Source organism: Hyaena hyaena, unplaced genomic scaffold, assembly GCF_003009895.1.
Source record: "Hyaena hyaena isolate Hyena2069 unplaced genomic scaffold, ASM300989v1 scaffold_322, whole genome shotgun sequence".
In the NCBI taxonomy this organism is placed as follows: domain Eukaryota; kingdom Metazoa; phylum Chordata; class Mammalia; order Carnivora; family Hyaenidae; genus Hyaena; species Hyaena hyaena.
The window spans coordinates 178,783-205,947 of NW_024080954.1; the positions used below are offsets into that span (position 1 = coordinate 178,783).

At 34.6% G+C, this 27,165-nt stretch overlaps 1 protein-coding gene across 2 annotated transcripts in view; it reads left to right on the forward strand.

Moving 5' to 3' along the window:
- Nucleotides 1-27,165, forward strand: part of RIMS1 (regulating synaptic membrane exocytosis 1) — a 477,312-nt gene that overhangs the window by 53,459 nt on the left and 396,688 nt on the right. For both annotated transcript variants that reach the window (XM_039248922.1, XM_039248923.1), the window contains exon 2: nt 26,128-26,208. In XM_039248922.1, coding sequence (XP_039104853.1) covers nt 26,128-26,208 — 81 coding nt within the window. The remainder of the gene's footprint in view (nt 1-26,127; nt 26,209-27,165) is intronic.

Consider the following 27,165-nt stretch of genomic DNA (forward strand, 5'->3'; position numbering starts at 1 on the left):
AATTTAGAACACTATTTTCAAATAATAATTGTGTTCAAATACTAAATGTCAGCATGTAAATATTAATACTACAATAGGTTTTAAAAGATTTTGTCTGTTAAAAAGGGGAAATGCATATTAAAAGGAAAAGACATGTATAAAGATCAGAGGTGGGTTTAAATCTTTATTCAAGAAGTTAGTAAACTAGTATTTGAGAGGGTCAAGATAAAATTCTCACATACTATAGTTACTCCTAAAATAGTATTAACATCTTTATTAAAATAACAACAAAACTTTACCTAACACTGAGTTACAAATAATTTTCATTTATAACTTCAATGGTTCAAAATTGAAATTTCACCCTCAAATTTTAACTATAAATTTTGGATTTGGCTATATTTTCTGGCTAGGCTTAGCTATTTGAAATCTGTGATATTTGTGACTGGTAAAGTAAGATTCCTTTAGGAATAATGTCATTGATTTGTGTTCATGTAGCCGGGATCACTTCACAGGATCATTCCAGACAATTCTTTTTTCACACAGACTCCACACTCTTGGAGGGGTAAGAGTTTGTAGTTTCTGTGAAAAAATGTTCACAAGGATTAAGAGTCAGTAATGTTTGAAAAGGACAAACCTTCATCTTTCATATGTTGAATTTTACCTGTGCTCTAAATTAGCACTGCTATAATAATTACTAATTTTAATCTTGCAATAATTCCTTACACATCAAAAGGCTGGTTGTTAATGTGGATACAGCATAATGAAAATTGGTTGTTTTAGGGATGTTCAACTTTGTTCATCAGGTACTATATAAAACAGGAAATTATCTTCAGATTCTGTGTCTCCCTTTCTCTCTGACCCTCCCCTGCTCACACTGTCTCTCTCTCTCTCTCAAAAATAAATAAAACATTTAAAACAAACCAACAACAACAACAACAACAACAAAAAACAGGCAATAAGTAATTTTTTCCTCTCAAAAGCTGCAGTTAATTATTGTAAATGTCAAAATTGTAGCTGTCATGGTTATTATATTCCAAAATGGTTTGAGCTTATCAACTTTGTGATAGATTCTGAAAACACCAAGATTCTGATCCATTCTTTGAGTTGCAATGCTCAAATGTAAAATAACCAATCCAAATTCTTAAATGGCTTAAACATATTAAGTAATAGGAAGTTGCAAACTGATAGACTTAATAAAATATTTTGCATTACTCAATGCATATAAGTAGATTAATTTGTTACTAGTTTTAATGTATAATGTAAGAAAGCAAATTCTTTTATTTTTTACTTTTTATTTTTTTAATGATTATTTTTATTTTTAAAGGAGAGAGAGATAGAACGTGAGTTGGGGAGAGGGCAGGGAGGAAGGGAGACACAGAATCCCCAGCAGGTTCCAGGCTCTGAGCTGTCAGCACAGAGCCCAACATGGGGCTTGAACCCATGGCTGTGAGATCATTACTTGAGCCAAAGTCAGATGCTTAACTGACTGAGCCATCCAGGTGCCCCCAGGATAATTTTAATTAACAAGTTTTTCTTAATATTCTTGGAAAAAAAGCTTGTGTAAAATTCAGTGCATACAATAAAGGATGTCTGTTGGTCCTTTAGCCATAACTTATATTACTTGGTAAAATATTATTGTGATTAATATAAATTTGACATTCTTTTAAAAAAATATTTACTTATATTTGAGACAGAGGGAGAGCATGAGCAGTGTCAGAGAGGGAGGGAGACACAGAATCCAAAGCAGGCTCCAGGCTCTGAGCTGTAAGCACAGTGCCTGATCTGGGGCTTGAACTCATGTACTGAAAGATCATGAACTGAGCATGCCTAACCAACTGAGCCACCCAGGCACCCATTAATATAAATTTGGAGAAACATTAAGATTTATTTTCATATTTACAGAGTGTCTTATTACAAAAATTTACCTGAGACATTTAATATTTTAAATAGGTTATATGTGTGTGTGATTTTGCATTAGACTTTTAAGGGAATACTATGTACATACTTTTTAAAAAGAAAAAGTTGCTAGAAAATAAATGTATAATTATAGAACTGTGCAGATAAGAAGAGGCACCCCTGTCTCCTGTGGGTTCAGCCTCCCAGCTGGTGTCCAGTTTCGTGTGCAAGCCAAACCAGTTTTCACCCTGCTCCAGGCTCTTCCACAACAAGTACATCAAACTGGACACACACAACCATTTCAACTGTACCAGGAAGCCTTACTCACATTTGATATGAGGAAGGGCAGAGTTTGCAGAAGATGCTCTGGAAGACGTCATAGTTTTAGAAAATGTGTAGTTGATATGAGGTAGGTGTTAGAGGGAAGAGAGGAAAGGGAGGCCACCATCCTAGTGTGGGACAGAAGAGTAATGAAACATGAAACCAGTGAGAAGGGTTTCAAGTGGAAAAAAGGTGGAATATAAGGTTGGGAAATTTCTCTGGAAAACAAGCTAAAGGTTTAGTAACAATAGCAATAGAAACCATACTTAACATTGCATGTGAACTTTATCTTTTTGATCTACGTAGAAATCATGAGATACCTGGCTTAGAAGTACTCAAGGTCTGAAGTGAAATTCAGGTCGTCAGAATATACATAAAGCTATTTTTCAATGATGCTTCCCTAACTTCTAGTGATTTATACAGGTCTATACCTGTAGGGGAGGAGTGTGCAGAAGATTTGATCACTTACAGTAAAATCTAATACCTATGTTTTCTTTATACATCTGAATGTAGTGTGTGTAAATTTTCAAGAATTCTATCTAATTATTTCCTATAACAGAGGCATGACAAAATGGTCAATTTGAAAAAAAGCTTAATAAAGGGACTAAATTACAAAGATGTGGGCAATGTTTAAGACAGGCAGCAAGGGATGGTGAAGTAATTCATAGCCATTAACAGTGGAGGGCTGTACCTTCATAGGCCTCAAAGAAAAATCAGAAAGCCAGGGATAGAGCTATGTGGAAAGGGACAGATTTGGGGGGTTGTGGCACTCACTAGCGGAACATAGGGATGATATCTGGCAGGGAATGTTCTGGGGAGATAAATACCTCATTCACGTTCACTCTTTCACTCCCTAACTCCTGTTCTGCTGCAGGTGCCTTCTATTGGCAAAGCCAATCCAGACCAGAGGGGAAAGAATCCCATGGATGTAGTTCAAAGAGCTGAGTCTCCCAGGCCTGGATTAGTGTGAACAGGGATAGACATTGGATTGGAATGGCAAGCAAAAGATATCCAGCACACATCCCTACCCTGTCAGTCACTCTTTCCCAAAACCCAGTTTTGTTATTTTTTTCTTAGCACTTATCAACTAGAATTATCTTATTTATGTAATTCATACTAATTTACAGTCTTCCCTCTCTCAAGGACCTTCTGAGTCTTATTCTCTCTTTTAATCTAGTTCTTAGAGCAGTGAGTTTACAGATGATAGGTACTCAATAATTTAAGTGAATAAGGGAATAATCATGTATTAAACACATTTACTCACATGTGTAGGCATTATGATTTATAATGATTTTAGCCTAAATAGTACCTAACACAGTGATGTCCATACGTAGCCTCTTATTAAAAACTTGTTAAAAGACTTTAAGTGAATACATTTAAAATGGATAAATGAATGTATCCAAGATATTACAGTAAATAATGGGATTGATTTCATAAGAGATCATTTAAAATAAAAGTATATGGTCACAATTTGTGTTTTTTAAGTATATCAGGTTAAAAATACCTAGTTTATTTATCCAGCATTTACCAAATAGTCAACATGTGTTTGCCAAATCCTGAGAATATCATTAGTGTTCATCAGATATTTCTGGTTTTCCTTCTTTCAGGCACTTGCTAGGATTATACTTCTCCACTCTTTTAAATTAGGCATGGTCATGAAACTTGCTTGGCCAATGAAATCTGAAGAGAAGTGGCATTTTAATACTTCTAAGTGTAAGCATTTTAGAGCCAGCGTTCAGTTTGTTACCTTTCATTCCATCTCGCTGAGGAATTCCTGATGATATTAATGTTAGAGCCTCTTCGAATGAGAACATGTGGGGCAGAGCCCCCACTTACCTGAGATGAACTTGCAAAATCAATGGGAAACATACCTTTTTTATTTTAAACCACTAAGGTTTAGATGCTGTTTGTGTTGCAACGTAACTTAGTTGATTCAGAATGACATAGAGAGTAGATGAAATTAAGTGTGACTCTCAGGGATTTAATGAAGGAGATAATCTTAAAGCAAGTATTATAAAACAACTCAAGTGAGTGGTAGGGAGAGATGTCTGAGATCACAGGAACATAGAAAATGAAACATCTGCTTGAGTTAGGGAAGGATTCAAGAGGTAGCACTAGAATTTGGCCTTGAAGAAAACTTAAAGGGTCTTCAAGAAGAAAAGCCTCCTAAGATGAGGAACAGTCATGGCAGGTTTGCAGAATGACAGAAGCCATAACTTAAGGTCTCATATCTATACTTGGATCAGATCCAGAGCTCTTGGACACAGTATAGTGTGGTGGAGAGCAGAGCCTCTGGAGTAAGATTACTTGGATTTGAACCTTAACTTGCATCATCTGGTATCTGCATCATCATGGGCATGCTGCATAGCTTTGTAAGACTCAGTTTTCCCTGATGTCAATTAGAGAATGTATGGATGCTATGATATTTTTTGATGCACTTAGCAAAGTCCTTGACACTTAATAGGTGTCCAAAATGTGAGTTTCATGATTACTAGTAATAGTATGTGAGCCATAATAATTTCATGGATGGAGGTGAGAGAAAGTTGGGCAGTAGGGACGGATGGACAGTGCTAACCTAAAGGAGAAAGTAGGAAGGAACACTGTGTGGAAGTGACCTGGGAGCTCCTCTAGGCTGTCAGAGCAGGGCTGCCCTGGGGACATGTAAAGATGCTAGGATACTGACTTTGCTAAATCATACCCCCTTGTATTTTTCATCTTTATACATTAGAAGAATCTAAGTTTACTCATCAAACCTATAAATAGAGTGAGGACATAAGCTAATTTAGGCCTGCAAAGCAGAGGCTAGGGACAATTAGCAGGGCTCTCAGTACACCCATCTTATGGTCCCTAGTGACCTGCCTTGCCTCTGGTGATTAGACAAGTGCATTTCAAACCATGCTGAAGACATTTCTGTAGCATGAAAATTTGTCCATCTAAGTACTTATATATATGTTTTAAGATACATATGCAATATCTTAATGTGGATTCAGGGTATATATGGAACAGCAATGGAAGAATGGACATGACTTGCAACTTTGATCTCAGTATCATATATTAGGATGTAAGCTTATTTGGGAATGTCACTTCCTAGATCCCTGGGTCTGGGCATAAAGTGTTAACAAAAAAAGCCTTTTAAAGCTTCCTTCTTTCTCCAAAGGTCAGGAGAGAAAAAAGAATGAGGGAAAACAACTCTATGCTATGTTTTACACGTATCATTAACTATATTTTTGGAGGCAACCACTGGTTGTTTCCTATACACTGTACTGGGCTTTGGAATCATACTGTCTCATACAATGTTCCAAATTTGTCACTTGTCTTTTGGGAAAATTAGCCACTATTAGCTTCCAGTGTTCTCATCTAAAAAATGAAGATATTAAGTACACTATCCTTATAGAGAGATATAGGAGGAATGAAATGAGATCGGCCAACTCGTAATCTCCAAAATGTTAAATTAACCTAACTCAAATGGCTATGAATTGTCAAGTCATCATGTGGTATTATACACAACAATCAATTATGATGTTTCCATCTGACAGTTAAGGAGTGAGTAATTGGAACTCTCTTATAATGCTAGCAAGAATGTGAAATGATGTAGCCACTTTGGAGAAGAGTTTGGCAACTTCTTATAAAACTAATGAACAATTGCCATATAACCCAACAGTGCCATTCCTAGGTATCTACCCAGGACAAATGAAGACATATATCTTTACAAAGACTTGTCCTCTAGGGGCACCTGGGTAGCTCAGTTAGTTCAGCATTGGAGTCTTGATTTCGCCTCAGGTGATGATCTCACAGTTCGTGAGTTTTTGGGCTCTCTGCTGACAGTGTGGAGCCTGATTGGTATTCTTTCTCTTCCTCTCTCTCTGCCCTCCTCTCCTAAATATAAATAAATCAACTTAAAATAAAAAACAAAGACCTATCCTCTATGGTCATAACAGTTTTATTCATATAGGCAAAAACTGGATGCAATAAAATGATCATCAACTGGTGAGTGAGTAAATTATGATACATCCATACATCCATAAGATGGAGTATTACTCAGCTATAAAAAGGACTCTAGTACTAATACATGAAACAACACAACTGAATTTCAAAAATATTATGCTAAGTGAAAGAAGTCAGACACTGTATATTGGATGATTTCATGTATTTAACACTCCAGGAAAGGCAAAATTATAGACATGGAAAAAAAATCAGTGATTGTCATGAGGTAGGATAAGGAAAGAGGGGGAAAGGGAAAGAGATTGACCATAGGAGTTGAGAGAACATTTTTGGGTGATAGAAATGTTCCATATTTTTACTCTGGTGATAGTTACAAGCCTGTATACATTTGTCAAAGCACATGTACATATACACTTTATTTTATTTTTCTTTTTAAGATGTTTTATTGTGAAATGTATTATTTAAATGGAACAATGTATAAGCCACATATGCATAGTTTTATTTTTTAATTTTAATTTTATTTTAATTCTAGTATAGTTAACATACAGTGTTGTATTAGTTTCAGGTGTACAATTAATTCTATATATTAACCAGTGCTCATCAAGATGAGTGTACTCTTAATCCCCTTCACCTAATTCACCTATTCCTCCCCACCCACCTCTCCTCTGGTATACACTTTAAATGAGTGAATTTTATTATATATACATTGTATCTTAATATAAGAAAAAAACTTAAAGAAATGGTTATTGTGGAAAACTCTAAGTAGGAAGAACATCAGAGACTAGTCAAGAATTTGCAGTCCAGAAAATAATCCTAGAAAGGAGAAACCAGTAACTTGGATTTTGAATGTTTAGCCTCCTGACAGTGGATACTTGGATATTTGAGTCTACTGTTAGGTTTTGGTGATAGTGAATTAAGTCAAAATGTGAATGAAAAAACAACTTCTTAGGAAAACTGCAGTTCCAAGCTTATTAGAATAATTTCAGAAGCCCCTTCCATAATTTGTATATGAATGTTTGAGAACTATAATTTGTCCAAGAGTTTCAAGATTTATTAAAAAAAAAAAACAATTGCTTTCTAAGCTTTCCTCCAAAAACATTTCTTTCCCAAGACAGCTTCTGCCTTCAAAGCCAGTTTTTTTAAGTGCTATCATCTGATGTGTTTTTATCCAAAGTGATGAAATAACACAAACTTCCTCTTAAAAAATAAAAAGGAAAAAAAATAAAACTCAAAAGTAAGGGATGCCTAAAGCATGCTTGTTTTTCATGTGTACATGTTTTATTGGACCGCCTTTACAAAGAAAGCCAGAAGTCTAGATAATATGTAAAATGCAGAAATATTTACATATTATGTAAATAGCTGTAAAACTTGGCATTTGATTTTTTTCTTAAGATCACCATGCAAAAATCAAATACACTGTTGATTAGTTGACTATGGTAAGATTGGAAGACATGAAAAATCAAAATAAGCATATATGAAGATTTGGACACTGTTTTTGTATTGTTTCCTCGCAATCCTGATTTGCGATAGACTGTTCAGATGGTTTCCTTTAGTGGATTGATAACGTGGTAAATGGAGACTTTTTTCCTACTTCAGTTGTAATTCAGCTTAAATATGGCTATTATGTTATATATCCCTTAATTGCAGAAGTTTATTTGTTTGTTTCCTTGCCCTCAGACTCACTTGTCATCAACCACATAACCATGTTGGTGATGATGGTGATATTTATTCAACAGCATTCTTACAGCAAACAATTTTGAAATGCCTCTATTTCCAATGTGATATTAAAAGTGGGGTAAAAGAATACATTGTTAAAACAATACTGTACAATTTGATGATGCTTGAGTGTCTTTAGTGCAATTTATACACAGTACTTCATATGTTACTGCTAGGACCTCTCTCAGATAGGGTCCAGAAATATGTTATTATGCTCACTGTGTTCCACCATAAGGAGAAGTAGAAGGTTGTTTATCTAACATTTTCTAGGCAGTAAGTGGCAACCCAAGCCTCAAACTCACTTCTGACTCCTTGCCCTGCTGCTCTATCATTCTAAGACAGTACTCTTGCTTCCTAGTAAGATAAAAAATGGACAATTGGATTTGAATATGTAGTTGTTATATTTTTCCATTCAGGTCTTGTGGGGTGAAATCAGATGAAGGTCCAGATTGGTGGCCACATGGCAGTTCCATCACGTTCTGACCCTGACTTACACTGAGTAATGATAATGTATGGTGTTTTATACTATTATGTGGAGTTGGTGGGAAAGCTTCCTGGGATAATTTATAAAATTCCCGGAAAAGCATTGTGATGCTACCAGTTTCTTCTCCATTGTCTTCCAGAATTCTCCAGTAACTCTGTCCTTTGAGTGGATATACTAAAGACTCCTATACAATATAGCCGTTATATATTTCTAACACATTTATCTAATTTTCAACACATTTATACAGTAAATGTATATTGAGCACCTATCATGTGCCAGATAATTTTCTAAGACCTAGAGGTACAGCAGTGCATAAAATGAACAAAGTGCTGGGCCTTCACAGAGATTTTGATTGATCTCATTGATACTATTATGAATTAGCTCCAGCTTCAATCCGGAAATTTTTGAAATTTGGAAAATCATAGTGTATAAGTAGTTGATGGGAGAAGATGGGGTCCTATCCTTAGAGAATAGGCCTAGGATAAGTGCCTGCTGGGAAAGAGCCTGACACCTGGAACTTGGGTATCATGAAAATATGCGAGGTAGAGGTTGGACCCGCCACAGTGGGAAAAGAAGTTTTTCTTGAAACTGTATAGATAAATATCTCCCATGGGGCCTAGCAGTCATTCTGGTGGTAAGAGGAGAAATTAGCCATAAAAATCTCAGTGCATCAGCTTGTATCTCTCTGGAAGAGCTGTGTCCCAGCTGATGTCAGCTGAGTTTATTGATGATTCTTTGAGTTGGTTGGGTGGATGTGACCACAACCTCTTCACAAGAGGTTGACTTCAAGCCATAGGTTGGGTCCAGATTTGCTTCATGTGTCTCAGGCTTGTCTCATGGTAATGGCAATTCAAGAGAACAAGCCTCAATGTGCAAATGCATAACATTTCAAGTCCTTCCTTGTTACAGCTCCTCAGTCTGCTAACATCCTGTTGCCAAAACAAATCATAGGGCAAAGCCCAAAAGCTGGGGCAGAAAATACACTTTGGTTACTATGATGCTAAAGCAAGTGGCATAGCTCAACCCAGTAAAAAGCAAGGGGGAAGGGGTATAGGAGTCAGGGAGTGAACTTTCTGAACAATTATTTAATCAACTGCAGAACAGAAAAGAACTTTAAGAGCAGAGAAGTGGATCCACTGATGTAAAATTGTCTATGAAAGCATGTTAACATGCTGACTTATTTCTCATTATTTTTTCCATTATTTCATACCATACCATTACTACTATTCTTTTTCCTTTCAAAGTCAGTTTTTCCCTTAATATAAAAACATACTTACTTCCTAGAATAAAAGTACATTGAAATAGTTTAGTGCCTCCAAGCTGCTTCTGATTCTCAAACCTTTTTAGGCTTGAGTTTTCAATGGGGAAGAAAGCGAGTAACTTCACCTGCTCTTCTATTGAGATCATTGAATCGCAGTAGCTCTAATAAACGTATAAGAATTGCAGCTTTGAGACTATCTTCATGCTTCTCCTCAACCAAATAAACTGAAGTCACAGCACTACACTTTTTACAATATTGCCTTTAGAGTCTTAAACTGTTTATGCCTATAGAAGATATAGACATTTTGGGATATAGTGATGGCTGACTTTCACTTAATTATGTATTTTTTAAAGTAATAAGAATTAATGTGATTTTTATGACTTTTTGCATTTTTATTTTTGCATTTTCAAAATCTTTCAGTATTTTTCTAATAAGAGTTATTTTAAAGCCTTCTGATATAAGATTTTTCTCTTAGAAATCGCAACTAATGCTCAGAATTTCTTACAAAATAAATGTCATAAGGCATATGGCATAAGATATATTTTCAGTTCTACATAAAATGTAGACAGTCTTTCAAAATACCAGTTTTAGGATTTTTTTCCAGCCATAAATGCTACTACTGCTCTTAAGTAATATTTTGTATGAAATAGTGGAAGCGAATTTACCTTTTAAATAATCTACATATAATTTATGACAGGTAATGTTTTAAACATATGGGACTATGGTTTGTCCTTTTCCTGAACTCTATTTTAACTTGATGAAAAATATTCCTACACAAAACAAATATCTTAGTTTTAATGGTATTTATACTTATTCGTTTGATTCTGACAAGGTATAAAGGAATAAATTGTTTACCCTGAAAAAAGTATTAATTGTTTGACTTCCTTGGTGGTTTATTGGAATTATTGTTTTCCAAAACACATTAAATTATAATCTACTTGCATGAAAGATGACATATTTCTAAAGTATGAGACTTTTACCTTCTTTCTTTGAACTATGTCATTTTTCCTATTTATTTTTTACTTTTTATTAAGATACAAATTACATACAATAAAATGTGTAAATCTGAAGTTTTCATTTTGATGAATACTGACAATTGTATATACTCATGTCACCACATCTTAAAACAAGGTGTAAAACAAAACATTCCCATTATCCCCCACTCCCTTGCCACCCAGAGGCAACTAGTTTCTGAGTTTTGTCACTATTGATTACTTTTACCTCTTCTTGAACATTATAAAAATTGAATCATAATAGGAACCCTATATCTGGTTTCTTTGCCCAACAAAATATTTTTGAGATTCACTCATTCACTTGCACTGTTGCAGACATCAGAGGTATATTCCATTGTATGAATATACTATGATTCTTTTCAGATGGGTTGTTTCCAGTTCAGATTGTGAATAAGGCTATTATGAATATTCTTGTACAAGTCATTTTGTAGGCATAAGTTTTCACTTTTCCTCAGTAAATACCTAGGAATAGATCTCTGGTTCATAGGATAGGTTGCTTTTTCATTGATTTATAAGAATTCTCTATATATTCAGGATTTAAACCCTGAATATATACATATATGTATTTCATATATAAGATAGGTAATGTAAATGTTTTCTATCAGTGTGGCCTGCATATTTATGATTTCAATAGTGTCCTTTGGGGGGAAATTTTTCTGTTTTGATGAAGTAAAATATTTAAGTTTTTATCATTGGTGAAGGATCAATAAGTTTTAACTGTGCAGTGTCAAAGCTTAAAATATTATTTTCAAAGTTAAAGGGGTCATTTTCAGTTAATAGCAATAAAATCATGGGTAATTTGAATAGACTAAGACAATATTGTCAATGTCATATCTTTTTAGTTGATTTACTACTTAATTTCATACATAAGAGAAAAAATAGAAAAATTTTTCATACAGTAACTATGTGGTTTTAGAGAAAATATCTTATCACCTCTTGTAATTTCTCTGTAGTTAAAATAAGCTGCACAATTATTTGCTAGAAAAAGAAATATATAAAATGTGTTTATGAACAATGAAAATGTTAAGAGTTTATTGTATTTCCTCTTTACTGTGAGGGTGACAGGTATAGTCTGCCTGCTGCAATGATTACATTTTATTTCTCATACATCAGTCTTAGGGATTTCAGAGAAGTACGTTAGGATTTCTATGCCTTTTAAGTCATTCCTCTTGAAGTTTACATGAATATGTTCATTGTTACCAGTGCAAAAATCCAACTAATCAACAATAAAAAACCCTAGGCTTTGCACTAAAATTCTTAGCTTAAGTCAAAATCTGTGCCTTTAATGAGTTTATATTGGATGCTTAGTCATGAAATAATTTAGTAAGTGCCTTGTGTGGGTCAGCTCTCTGTGAAATTAATATATAGGAATGGAGAAAACTATGTACCTTTAAACTGCATTGTCACTTGGAAGATGAACTTTCTAAGAGTTGTGTGATATATTTATTTAGAGGACTAAAATGTGAGGTAGTTGCCTATGGTCAGGTAAAAGTGGTAATCCTTTTAGAATGAGAAGTAGCCAATTGAAAATATTTCCTACTGAGTGTGAAGAGCCATATTTGCTACTCTATGTTATCACCTGGAATAATCTACCAAATATCAGTTATATCCCCTAGAGAATGAATATTTCTCATGTTGCATTTACTAAGTGTCACTTCATCATTTCCCAAACTGAATGCTATTCTTGGGAAATGGGACATATTATGCTTCTGTTTTAGAAGTGAATAATGAACATTACCACTGAAGATTCTGAAAATCTATTTAGTGAAAAAAACCTCTGTTTAACCTGTTTATCTTAATGCTTCCCAAATTTATTTGACCATGAAATCATTTTCTTTTATTTCTGTGTAATAAAACTTAAGTCCTATGGAATGTTTCCATGAAACACTATCTATCTATCTATCTATCTATCTATCTATCTATCTATCTATCATCTATCTATCTATTCATGCATGTCAGGGTATACCCTGTAAGGCATATTTGATTTTTTAAAGTTAAGAAAAATGGAGTCTTTTAATTTTTTCTTATAAGAAAAAAGTTCTAACCTTTTCTTTCTATGATTCTAATTTGCTTTTCTCAAAAGGATTTCAACATAAAATATTAGTAAAATAGAAATTTAAACTTATAACCAAGAAAGAGGTGATATTATAAACATACGTAATATGTCAACAGCATTGTTATGATAAGTTTTCAGTTTTTCTCTGAACTTCCTTGGAACTTTGACCAAAAGAAATCATGGTAGGTATTTGTAATAAACAAAGAATGACATTTTCCCTGGTGCTAAATTTTGAAAACAAAAATTACGGGATGGATGTGGAGTTTTATAGAAAGGACTCAGACTGATGTAATTAGACTTCAACCTCACAGTAATTTCTAGTAAAGGCAGATACTGACTTCAAACAGCTGTTTCTTGTATCAACCTGAATCAATCTTGTATCAAAGCTGAAGGTATAACATTAAAATGCAGTCAGGAAGAGCTGTTTTATGAGCGACTATGATAATGTGGTCCAAATTATTGAGACTTCTTGTGGTAAAACTTCCTCAAAGGAAAGGGCTCAGACTGTCCCATGGAGTAAATGAATGGCTTATGCTTCGTTGCTGCTTCCCAAACATGTGCCTGGACATATTAGAACCACCCAGGGAAGCTAATCATTTGAAAATCCCTGGGCCCAAATGGCAGCTCTGTAGGTCTGGGCCAGCACCCAAGAACTTTGTCCCTTTAAAGACCTCTTTAGATAATTCTGATATATGACCATGTTTGGAAGCCACTCATAGATGATTCTCCTTGACTATCATTTCTGTCAGTTGGCCTTTATATGACTTGGCTACTAGAGAGGGCATTAGAGGTTGTATTTCTTCCTGTGGATCTAGAGTGAAAATACTGCACAACAAATGGAGTTGACTTTTAAGAGAGTCGTTAACCAAAAGAAGTGCAGCTACAGAATACATGCTTATGAGAGATGACTGAGGGACTAATGAGAAAGAAGAGTGGTGTGAGGGTAAAGGGGACACAAGATCACTGAATTCAAATATATGGCAAGACGGTCTTTGTAAAAGGCAGCAAACTTGTTCCATACAGCTTTTTAAGGGCTGAGATAAGACTTATGTGTGCAGGTTACATCAAGGTAGATATCAGTAGACATTTAAAAATGACCAGCAGTAAGAAATCTTGAATAGAATTAGCTATTACATGACTAGTAAATTCTCTGTGGCTTTAGGTTTCCTACAGCAGAAACATAAATACCATAGAAGTTAGTGACTTGGATAGAAAGGCTGACAAATTTCAGTCTTAGAGTTCGAAAATCTCTTTTTTTAATATATATTCATGAATCTGTAAGTAAGAGGTATATATCAAGTAAACCCTAGGAGTGACTAGCTGAAACTGTGGAAGTGACGCTGAAGAGTGACATTCATTATATGTGATAATATAATTAAAATTATTCTATGACCTTTGAGAACACAAAGTGACATTATAGAATACATACATGTTAAGAGTACAATAGACTAGAGTTTTGTTTTGGGTTAAAAAATTTTTTTTTATTTGAGTAGGTTTGGCACACAATGTTAGATTAATTTCAGGTGTACAACTTAGTTATTTGACAAGTTTATACGTTGTGTGATGTTCACCACAAGTATAGCTACAATCTGTCCCATTGCATTCCTATTACAGTATCATTGACTGTATTACTTATGCTCTGCTTTTTATTCCCATGACTTACTCATTCCATAACTGGAGGCCTGTATCTCCCTCTTCCCTTCACCCATTTTGCCCATCCTTCAACTACACTCCCCCCGGCAACTATCAGTTTGTTCTTTGTATTTATAGCTCTGATTCTGCTTTTTGTTTGTTTATTCATTTCCTTAGATTCCATTTATTAGTGGAATCATATGGTATTTGTTTTTCTCAGATTGACTTATTTCACTTGCATAATACCCTCTAGGTTCATCCATGTTGTCTCAAATGGCACGATCTTATCCCTTTTATGGCTGTGTAATATTCTACTATGTGTGTGCGTATATATACCACTACACACACACACACACACACACACACACACACCCCATATTTCCTTATTCATTCATCTATTAATAGACTCTTCTGTTGCTTCCATGTCTTGGCTAATCTAAATAATGCTACAATAACCATAAGGTGCATATATCTTTTTAAGTTAGTGTTTTTATTTTCCCTGAGTAAATAACCAATAGTGGAATTATTGGATCATATGGTATTTCTATTTTTAATTTTTTGAGGAACTTCCATACTGCTTTCCACAGTGGTCATGCCAATTTACATTCCCACCAACAGTTTGCAAGGGTTTCTTTTTCTTCATATACTTGCCAACACTTGTTGTTTCTTATCTTTTTGACTTTATAACAGGCATGAGTTGATATCACACTGTGGTTTTGATTTGCATTTCCCTGATGATTAGTGATGTTGAGCATCTTTTCATGCATGTGTCAGTTGGCCATCTGTATGTCTTCTTTGGAAAAATGTCTATTCATATCATCTGCCCCCTTTTTAATTGGATTGTTTAGGGGTTTTTTTTTTGGTGGTGAGTTGTATACATTCTTTATATGTTTTGTATATTAACATATTATCAGCTTTGCCATTTGCAAATATCTTCTCCCATTCAGTATGTTGTCTTTTTGCTATTGTTTCCTTTGCCTTATGAGATATATCTAGAAAAATGTTGCTATGGCTGATATCAGAGAAATTACTGCCTGTTTTCTTCTAGGATTTTTATGGTTTCATGTCTCACATTTAGGTTTTTAATCCATTTTGAATTTATTTTTGTGTATAGTGTTAGAAAGTAGTCCAGTTTCATTCTTTTACATGTAGCTGATAACAGACTAGAGTTTTATTCTTCAAAATAAAAATATTTATATTTAACATTTTGGGGGAAACATCATCCTTCTTTGCATGACTAATCTAGATTTCTACACTTAAGCTTCTTTTTACCCATATTTGAAGGTATTTAATTGTTATATTACAAAAGAATAATATAAGCAATTTCAGGAAATGAAATTGTATTTGAATAGAGTTCAGTTTGTGGAACTAATACTGTTGCAACTTATATATAACAGGGCTTTGTAAATGCTATTCCAAGCAGTTACCTTTTCTGCCTACCACATGGAGTTGTGAGGATCACATGAGTTAATACATATAAAGAGCTTAAAAGAGTTCATGTAATGCTCAATAATGTCAGTTATTATTATTACCATCATTATTGATGATCAGACTGACTTGATTTCAGGTTGTCATCATAGCATTTGGCATGGTGTATGGCACAGAGCATGTGTCCTGTAAGTACCTGTTTGTTTATCCTAGAGATGTCATAATCATCAGGGCTTCCCAGCTGGGGCTTTGGAGCATGCATCCATTTCATGTCCTATTTCTAAAGCAGGCATTTCTTGAGCTTCCTCCCAGTAGTTGACCTGCAGCTATTAAACAAATCTCTCTTGCCTGTGTAAGGACCCACTTTTCATAAGTTACTGATGAAGGATTAATGAAAGTCCTTAGCCTGGAAGGTTTCCTGGAGTTCAGTACATTTCAGTTGAATTTTGAAAGAATGAAAAATTAACAGATAGGGAAAGAAGGCAGATAATTTTGAGTAAGGAAAATGGCATACGGAATGGAGATTAAAATAACAAAATTATGTTCTAAAAATTTGAGATAGATATACTTGACTTGAGAATTGAGCTATGTTAGAAATTAAGAAGAAAAGATTAGTTAATGGGGGAATTTGTTGAAGAAGTAGCCTGGAACTAGATAGCTATATATGTATTTGATAGGGTGGGAAATGTGAGCCCTTTTGCAGAATCTGTGAGTTGGAGGAAAACTACTCAAGCAATTCATTTAAGAGAGAAAATGAGTTTGGAAGTAGTATACAAAAATAAGAAAGGGAAATTTCAAGAGATCCTTAAAAGGAATAGAGGACTTAATGACTTATTGTCTGTTAGAGAAAGTGATAATGATAATGGCATCAAGATTGTGAACATCAATAATAGGAAGATTTGAGTAAGTCCTATATAGAATTTAGGAAGTGGTTAAGTTTGAGAGGAGGAGAAATATTGTGTTCGGTATTTTAGTCTGTTTAAGCTTGGTTATTAGGAAGGTATTTAAGTAGATACAGATTTAAGACCTGATAGATAATGGGAGGTAAAGTCTGAAAATGACAATTTACAAACCATCATCCATTTGAAGCCACAAGAATGACAGTTCTAGCAAGTCAAAAGAGAGAGGGTTTAGAGAATGTCTACTCTTGTTAATAAGGAGTAAGGAGTCATATGTACTGGATTATCTTTCCAAATATCATATCTTGCATCAGTATTGTAGCTTCCTGATGGAATAAAGAAATATTATTTACAATAATAAATGAATAGTATATATATTTTATATAGTACTTTAATATTTATTCACAAGTAATAGTCCACATACAACATATCTTCCTTCCCATCTGGCTCCATTTTCTAACTTTCTAGGCAGGTGAATTAGTTGAGAAAATGTTACAATTAATTGAAAGCAATGGCTGAAATATTTCATTAATCCTTTTCCAAGTTTCGTTTTCCCATTTTATTTTATCTATTTAAAATCCACTTAAATACCACCAAGGAACCATTATGGACCTCTTAGTAGATATTTATTTAACTATCTGGCTCCCCGATGAGGAAGGAGAATGAATGCTTGTGGAGAAAAGGCATACTTAGATACATAGAACTACCCTAAAATCATTATTCAAAGAGCTATGGTTTTGTGTTACAAATAAAGAGCAGAAAATTGTGAGTTGTAAGAAAGCTCTGGCAATAATCTTTACAAATACCATTTATCTCAACTATCAAATTGTATTCTTCTTCTTCTTTTTTTTTTTCCAAAGTGCATTCTTTACTCTGGATATTTAGACTTTAGATAACCATTACCTGACAACTATCTGTTATTCTACAGCATTAAAATGTGGCATAGAGATGTGTGTGAAGGGTTGAAACTTGAAATAATTGCTATTGTATGCCTCTTGCTAAAACTTGAATGACAATGAGATAATTTATTTGCTCAAAATCAAGTACTTCATCGATACCATAGATTTTTAAAATGATGAATTGAGCCCCCTGAGAAGAAATTGTGTTATTTCACAAATAAAAGTGTAACTTGGGTAGTGCCAAGTGCAATATTGACATATGATCAGGTGCCCTGACTAACGGCATATGGAATTCTTAGCACAGCTCCTAACCCACTGTACGCTTTCAGAAATTTTAGCTGATATTATTCACTGTTTTTTTTCTGTTTTGTTATTGTGTAGTTTTCATGTCTAAGAATGTTTACACTTCTTGAAATTCATCTTGTTTTGCTGAATTGCTTTTTCAATTAATGAAGACAATTTTTAGCACTCTTTGAGAGTGCTACGATTCCTGTTTAACTTGGATATTTTTGCTGACTAAACAGTCTCTCTCATTCCATTCAAGTCAGTGATTGTTAAAGATGGAGAGACCATATTCAGCCAGGCTTGGGACAGAGACAGCAAGTCCAGACCAGTGATTCTCCATCAGGCCATCAGACAATTAACTTAGCTGTGAGTGGTATTAGGAACTATTTAATAATGAAATTGAACTGAAAGCTGTCAACAGTTTTCTCTTTAGAATAGCTTTATATTAGGTCCAGGATTATCCCCTCAATGCTATCATTCTCACTTGCTTTATACCAGTATGCTTTCTTTCATAGAAAAGAAATAGGTAGGACTTTTGTTTGTGAAACTGGAGCCTACAGTGATGTGTTCCACACAGCAGCGCTGTCATAGGTGCCAGAAGAACATAACAGGCTGACTTTACCATCCAAACTATGTTTCTTCCCTCACTTGAGAAAATTAGATACTATTTAAGTTTTTGTGATGTTTTTCTTATTTATGGGTTGTCAGTCCCAGGTGAGTTTTTGTTGTCATTGTTTCATTTTTGATTTCTTAACTCACTCTAAATCTGAAAGACTATATCCTCTGAACAGGTTTCAGATGTGTTTACCTAAATAGCTTAAACAGAACTGGGTAAGAGAGAAAGAGAGGTTGAGTTAGCAACATTACAGACTGTGCCCCATCCAGGTCTGCTCTGGGTGCTTACTAAGGAAAGCTAGATGCATCAGAAAGAGGTCCCTTTATGCTTGCACTCAATAGACAGAAGAAGCAACTGCCCACTTATTCTTGCTTTTTAGACATGGTGATCTTTCTCCCAACTGAAAACAAACTCTTAGTGAATGATGGTTGAGAGGAGAGAGCTCCCTCAAACATTCCTCCCTACTCCAGGCACAGGAAGGAGTGGGGAGGCTTTAAGCAGAGCTTTCTGCTGCTAACAAGCTGAATTAGAAATAAGAAAAGAAGTGAAGAGATGATTTTCCCCTCCAAAAGCTTTCCAAAATGAGTCTCATGGAGCATTATCCTTCAGGAATCTTTTTTGGAGGAAATGAAAATGGCAGTTATGGTCAAATGAAAGGTGACATTTTGGGGACAAATCCCCTACCTGTTTGCTCTGTGCCATCTGTTTCCCTCTCCTCTTTCTCCTGTCCTTCCTTTTTGTTTGTTTTCTCTCCTTCCTTCTTCTCCCTGGTACCATTACCTTTAACTACTTCCTTTTCCCTAGGCCAATTCCCTTGCCTAGATTTTTGCCTCTGAGTATGAAAAAGACCAACTTTCCCTTCATTACTCCTCTTTTTTCAAGTCAGCTTTTGTTTCCATTTGCACTAATTATCTACATTCTTTCTCTGCCCTTTTATATCACCCCTTGTCCTATTGACCCATCATAATTCCACTTGTGCCCCATCTCTTTTTACTCCTGGAGAATTCAAATAATGATTTCAGGACTCCTCTATGATACCTCTGCTACACTGACCATGTTAATTGCTTCTTACTTCTGGAAATTCCTTACTTATTATTAGATGGATTTTCCCTCCTCTGGGGAATGGAAGTTCTCTCTTTCAGGTTTAGTGGCAGGAAATTTCTGGTTCTTTTGATTTTTCTTCTCAAGTCCTGTTGTTTTTCAGGCATCAGGTAGCTTTTGGAGAATGTACACAGGTTAATAAGTAGAAGAATGTAAACAAGACAGTGTGTGTGGGTGTGGGAGCATATATAAATCCATAGGTGTGTAAATATTTCAAGAATTGGTGAATGAAAACAAAGTAATTATGTTAACAGGAAATAGGAGCATGGATAAAAAGGGGTTAATTGGCCATATTGCCAAAATGTTGGAAACAATATTAGGAAACAAAATTAGCCTTTGGAGACATAAGGGCTAATAAACAGAATAGGTTTAAATAATTCAGAAGATCTGGATTTGATCTTTTTACCTATCATCTTCTTTTTTATCAGTCTTTGAAAAGTCTGTTTTTCTAAAATTTAGAATCACCCATTAATCTCTGTAGTGAATCTTTATCTTGTTATCACCTTGATTTTAGAATTCTATACTTTTTTGTCTGGTTTTGTGAATAACTTCCTGGCCTCTTCAGGGAAAGTTCAGCAACCCTCATCAGTCATTGTGAAAAATGTCCAGCCGGCTTCCCTTTTCATATGATTGGGAACCTGCTTCTCCTGTCCTTCCCTCTTTTTTTAAATGAAAATTACTCTAATGTAGCTTCTGAGGATTCCCTGAATGCACATCAGAGGTATAACAAGCCCTGATGATTTGTGATTAGTACATCTGGATTTTCAAGAAAAATACCAACGTTCACTCTCCCCTTCTGGTGTAGAATTTTTACTGTTTCATCTTCATCTTACGTGTAACAGCCATCATATTCATTTGTTCATGGTTAAGTTGACATGAATATGCAACTTTTAAAAACTCATTTTTTAAAGTAATATTTTTCAGCTTTTTCTCTTTTAGTATTTCTGAGTAGAAATGAGATCACTGTGGAAGGCCTCCTTTGAAAAATATATTTGAGGAGATTTTTATCAATTGTGTTATGTTTCTCTTGAAAATGAATTTTAAAAAATTGTTTTAGTTTTCTTGATTCTTTTACTTATATAAACCCTCAGTATTATGTCAGATGGCCTGTCTTGCTATTCACATTCCATAGTGTTGCCATTGGTCTTAAGATCACTCTACATTTCTAATTTAACCAACCTGACTGCCTGTGTTAATGTTAGGAGGCTGCATGCAGTGATGGAAAGGACATCATCAACTTTGATGCCAAATAGACCTTATCTTGGCTTAAAATATTAATATTTGCCATTTCTATTGGAAGAAAATAATTTAATCTTTTGGATGTACAATTTTTACATCCAAAATTATTTTACAAAAAATAATTTAATCTTTTCTTCATCTGTCAAATGGGACAATATCTCCTTTTGGGGTAGATATCTTAAAGATTGAATAAGATATACTGTTTACATTTTGGTACATAATTAGTATTAAATGAATAGAAGTACTTGTTATATTCCTACCCTGTTAGAAAAATCAGAAGAAAAAGAGATTAATTTTCTCTCTTTACTATCAAAGAATTGCCTCATATACAATTATTTTAAAGTTTTATTTGATAAAATATCATTACACTAGATGTTAAATGGTACCTTGCTGGTTTAAGCAATGGTTTGACATTAAAGAATCTTTTCCAATAGATATGTTATCTATCTAGGTGAGAAATACCTTTTTCCTTGTTCAGAAAGAGAATGAAACTTAGTCAAACTGTATGAAAACACATTTAGTGAAACTATTCAAGTCAAAACTTATTGACTATAAATCAATTTATATTCTATAAATATCTTAAGCTGTAATCTTGCAAAAAAGTGTTACCTAGAATCTATTCTAAATCACTATAGTTTAGAGTCTTAAAATTAGTTAGTCAAGCTTGAAACCCACAGCTTTTGACCTTTTCATGTTACTCATTCATTTAACCAATGTGTGTTGAGTGACTATTACATCAGACACTATTCTAGGTTCTTGGCCTATGTCAGTGAACTGAAGAGGCCAGATCCTTTCTCTTGAGCAATCCTATTTCAGCAGTAGGAGGCAGTAAATTTTAGTAAGTAGTAGAGCCAGCAAAGGGCATTGGATGTATATGAATGTGGTGGCTGTGGGAAAGCAGATTATAGTGGTAAGTAAAATAATCAGAATAGGAACCATTAAAAACTGACATTTGATCAGAGTCACTCTGGCTGTTGTGTTGAGAATAAACTATAGGAGAATGGCAAGGGTAAATGCTAGGCAATCAGTTAAAAGTCTTGTGGGAATGTAAGTAAATGGTGATTATGTCTCAAGACAGGGTGGCAATAATGGAGGAGGTAAAAAAATGGTCAGACTCTGGACGTATTTTGAAACTAGAACCAATCTGATAGATTGGACACAAAGTGTTAAGAGAAAAGAAGAGTAAAGTCTAAAGTTTTTCGCCTGAATTGCTAGAGAACTCTATTTACAATCAGCCAAGATGGAGATGGCTGCTGGAGAATCCTTGTTTCTATATATATTTTAATTAGTGATCTGCAAATCAAGAGATTATGTATTTAAAAAAATTCATTTTCTCAATCTTCTGTTATTTCAAGTGCCTCTAAGATTTCTTATGACAAATGCAGACTAGTACAAAAACACTTAGGGAGTAAGCACAAATACACTTTTTCCCCAGACACTTTGAATGTACTTATCTCCACTGATGACTGGACAAATCTCAGGAAAATTCAAAAATCAAGAAATTGAGAACAGAAATGTAAAAATGCCATATCTATTGGACAGCTTAGTGCACAGTAACTAGTTTCCTGACATTAGCCATGAAAGATAAAACAATTTAAATAAAGTTCAAATTGAAATAAAGTTTCATAAAATAGTTTTTTGTGTGTATTTTTTTCTTTTTCTTTGCTTTCTCTTCTTTCTTTCTTTTTTTTTTTTTTTGCAGGTGGGTGATGGGGGGGTGAGTAGAGATTATAGGAATCAAAATGGAAACTCAAAATAGAGAAAGTAATTATGTAAATTATGTTTTTTAAAGACATTTAAGATTTTTAACTCACATACTCTGAGTATCTGAAAGCACATTTAGTTCCTGTTTGGAGAGATGAAAGTCTTACCATAACCTCATCGACAGGTTTGTGCCAGTTTGAGTTTCTCCCGTGTGTATGTGCAGGGAAGAATAGAAGTGGTTGAGTGGGCAGTTGGCAGACATTCATCGCATTGATTGCAGTCATTCATAAAACCCAGCAGTGCTGAGGGCGGAGTCAGGAGAAGCATTCTCCAGAGGTGGTTGCAGAATGTCTCATTTGCATAAATCTGCAGTGATGCTGGAGTGATGAGGGAATGCTCACTTGCAGTTTGAAGATGGTGTAGAATCCATGTCTGATAAATCCCTGAGGAATTAAAGACAGTTGCAAAGAATAAGAGGTCAAACCCCTTGAACTCCTAGTCTCTTGATCCATAACAGTTCTGGGAAGTCAGCACTTTGGCAGTGTTTGTGGCCTCCTTATGTCTGGCTGAAGGAATAAATCGTATGTAGAAGAAGATACTTAATTGCTACAACATATTGAAATACCATTGTGTTTATTGTGTTTTTAAAGTATGAGGAGATCTGTATTGTTATAAGTGTAATGGCTAGGATATAATACAAAGTGCTGGTACTAAACAATTTTTACATATTAGAACTGTCAAAACTATTAACAGTTTACCCCTTCAAACCGTGATATGCCAGACACAACAATTTCAATTATGATTTTAAAGAAGTGTTAATCCAAAAAAGAGAAATGTCACTCCACACAGGCTACGAAAAATCTTATGAACATATATTTCTTTATGTATTTTTTTAATATTTATTTTTGAGAGAAAGAGACACAGTGAGGGAGGAGCAAAGAGAGATGAAGACAAGAATCTAAAGCAGGCTCCAGGCTCTAAGGGGTCAGCACAGAGCTCAGTGCAGGGCTTGAACCCACAAACTGTGAGATCATGATCTAAACTGATGTCAGATACTTAACCAACTGAGACACCCAGACACCCATATTTTTTATGTATCTTATGAATGTATCTGAGCATAGGGTTTTTTTTTTAATCTTTTTTTCTTATATCTAGAAAAAAATTCTGCTAAAAAGATGCCAAATTAGAAAATATCACAGTATAGGGGCTCTGATAGCTCAGAGCCTGGAGCTTGCTTTAGATTCTGTGTGTGTGTGTCTCTCTCTCTGCTCCTCTGCTACTAAAGCTCTGTCTCTCAAAAATGAATAAGCATTATAGGTATAGGAATATATATTACGATAGTTTAGAGCCCCATCAGATACGTTGAATAATTAGTAATATGAAACAAATAGTTTTTCGCCCTGAAAACACAGAGTCAGTGGCCAGCTATATCACTGTAGTCCTGTGGTCAGAATACATGTTAGTATGAAAAATATGTTGTTTACCTGCTTTTTAAAAATTAATTTAAGGGCATTAAGTATATTCAAAATCCAATACAGTTGTAAATACTAAATGTTTTGAGTGTTGATGTGTTTTCATTATTCGATATTTAAAGTTCAGAAATTCAAATAAAGGTTTTATTTGGAAGATTATATAATTGTACAGACAGAAGCAGTATGTCAGGTATTGTGCTTTTACACCAAAACCACTGGATACTTGAGATTAGATGAGAGTTTTCTTACAGAGATGTGGTCTTTCACTCAGATTAAAAAAAAAAAAGTTTTGCTTAGAAACCTACTGTTAGTGCTGGCTGGTAGTCCACATTTATTATAAAAGATTTACTTAAAGCATATGTAATGAAAACTGTAATTAAAGTGGCTGATTTATTTTATTTCAGAACTTTGTATAAATACCTGAAGCTTTAGGGATAAAAAAGAAATGAACTAAGATAGAAGGTTGCATATGGTTTCTCATAGATGTAATTCTTCAAAAATTTTTCCAAAGTTGGTGATATTTCCGATATTTTAACAAACCACTGCATGTAGATTAAATTTGCTAAATGTACTATTTTTACTTGAGTGAGAATTTCTAAAGATTTTCCAGTGTGATGAAATGTAACTTCCTGAGCATTTTATGTATGTATACAAACTTCCTACTTTGTATAAGTTAGACTAACATTTCAGAGCTCAGAAATCCCAGGACATTATTTCTTCCTAACAAGTGCCTTTTTGAATATTCTGTTACCACTGATTCCCTTAACCCTGGGGCTTTCTTCTTCCATGAAACTGGAACAAGAACAGAAGGCTTTGTGGTTCCTGTAGATGTTTTTGACTCCTCTCTTGACCAGTCCATTAAGAGTTTTAGCATTAGTTCTCAAAAAATGCCACATTTCTTTACTTTTATCCTAGGAAGAAAGTATATTGAGGCTTTCAAATAGTACCGTTTTCTTTTCTTGTCATGTTACATATTGATTTCTAAGTCTTACTCTACCTTGTTTGGAATGAGCAGTATGTGTGTGTGCACGTTTCTGTGCGTTGTGTCCACGTTTCCCTGTATCATTTCTTTCAGAAGTGGAGAATTTTGCCATGCAGCTTTTAACTCTGGGAAAAGTTTATCTGCCTCTGCCTCACCCACCAATGATCCACTTCTGGAAAAACATGTCTGGCCTTAAAAATTAGTAGTGTAGTCAAACCTCCTGGAAACCTCCATCGAAGTTGTTAAGAACCAGATTTGAGTTTGAGAATACTGGTTCCTGAGGGACTTTTCCATTTAGCAAAGTTTTAGATATGGGGTCTCAGCTCTGTAACCAAGGATTCCCTATTCAAAGCAATATTTTTTAAAGCTTTTGAGGTGAAGGGATATCTGAGCTATCCAAGCACATCCTCAGATGGGGGTGTTTTGGAATTTCTGCCAGTGAATCCCTTCAGTGTTCAGTATGCCCTGTTGACACAAGGGTGAGAGCATCTTCTGCTGCCCTTTAGAGCTCTGTTATACTGTCTGTCCTCTGCATTTATATATACTGTAATGGAGGGATCAAGACACAAAGACCTTTTATATATATATTTTTCACACTATGGAGGTATTTTCTCTATTGTACACATACAAACACACACAAAAATACTTTACTTATGAACATTTCCTTCTAAGTCTTTCTCTTTTCTTAACTTGAAGGGGATTTTGAACATATAAAATGTCATTAGCCTATTAGATCTTTTTTTGATAAAGGAAAAAACTTGTGTGGTTTGAAATAGCATGAAATAGGAGTTCATATCTTTTAGTAAAATAGCAAAAGCCACAGAAAATCCTGCCCATCTTTTAACATATCAACACAACAGCTGTTCATATTTTTAAGCTTTCAGATGTCATCACATGGTGAGGCCAAAGCTTTCAGTAGCATTTCTTCTATGGGAAAAATTGCTGACAATCATTTTATTGGTGCTAAAAGGAAAATCAAATAAGGAGGCTAGCACAGATTTTATTTGGGTATAACTGAGCTCTTGAAAGTCTGAGTCAAAAATATCCAACTCTAAGGGCTTTTCCAGGGCTCCAGGTTAATATCAAAGGGGCTTACAAAGATTTTCCGTTAGACTGTATTTTCAGTACCGTGTTTAATTTCCAGATGTATTCTACCCTTTTTATAATTAATAGTGCGTTGTGCTGTCTATCATGCGCCCCAGGTGTGTTGTCAGGGACATGGCGAAGCCTGCTGCCTGCAAAACACCAAGGAATGCTGAAAACCAGCCCCACCAACCTACACCGTGAGTATGGCATTAGTTTTATTGACTGAAAATGTCGTCTCTTACACAGATCACTGGTTACAGATTTATTAATTCACATTGCATGTGGGAGTAGATACTCTGACTACTCATGTATGTACAATAAAAAGGCTACTATTGAATCAGATAAAATTATCTGGAAACATGTGCTCTGTATTAAGTACCTTTGTTAAATAATATTTCTAACGCCATATTGGAAGCATAAAACTAATTAGAGGAAAAGGACACATTTTTAGGGATCCCAGGGTGGCAGAAGTTCTGTACCTTTTGGATTTGGAATGTGTGTGAGCTGGAGCCCAGGATTTTATGGAAGGTGGAAGGCAGGGTGCAGAGAGGGAAGGAGCGTGTAAGTAAAGGAAATGCAGAGGTAGTCCACTACCCACCCTCACCATATTACTTAAGGGCGTGGACAATCTAGAAGAGCAGATACCCTATCTAGTTTTATTTTTATTATTGCAAATGCAAGTATAGATAACAGTGAAGAGTTAAATGGCAAACACAAAAGGGAAGCAGGAAGTAGAGAAGAAACCAAATAAGTAAATTCTGAGTTGTGAATATGGATTTTGATGAGACAAAATGTCAATAACTTTAAAATTCTGCAGAATAACAGGATCTATTCAATCTTCTAAATAGAATTATGCTTTTGATAAGAAAAATTAAACATTCCCTTAACATGTCTCAGCAATGGCAATTCTCTGCATAACCGTTACAGCCAGGTAGTTACTCCTGGGAAATGTCTCCTTCCAAGGTTTTTATCAAATGCCTTTTAAGAAAGGTGTTCTAAGAATGATTTTCTATAGATTTCTTTAGCTGAGAAGTCTTTGAAGTAAACCAAAATAAAGTGATAAAATTGTAAAAAGTAAGAATATAAATAAATCTTTGTTTATTACTTTTGCTATGACAAATTTTTATTAACATTGGCAAAAACTAAAATTAAAC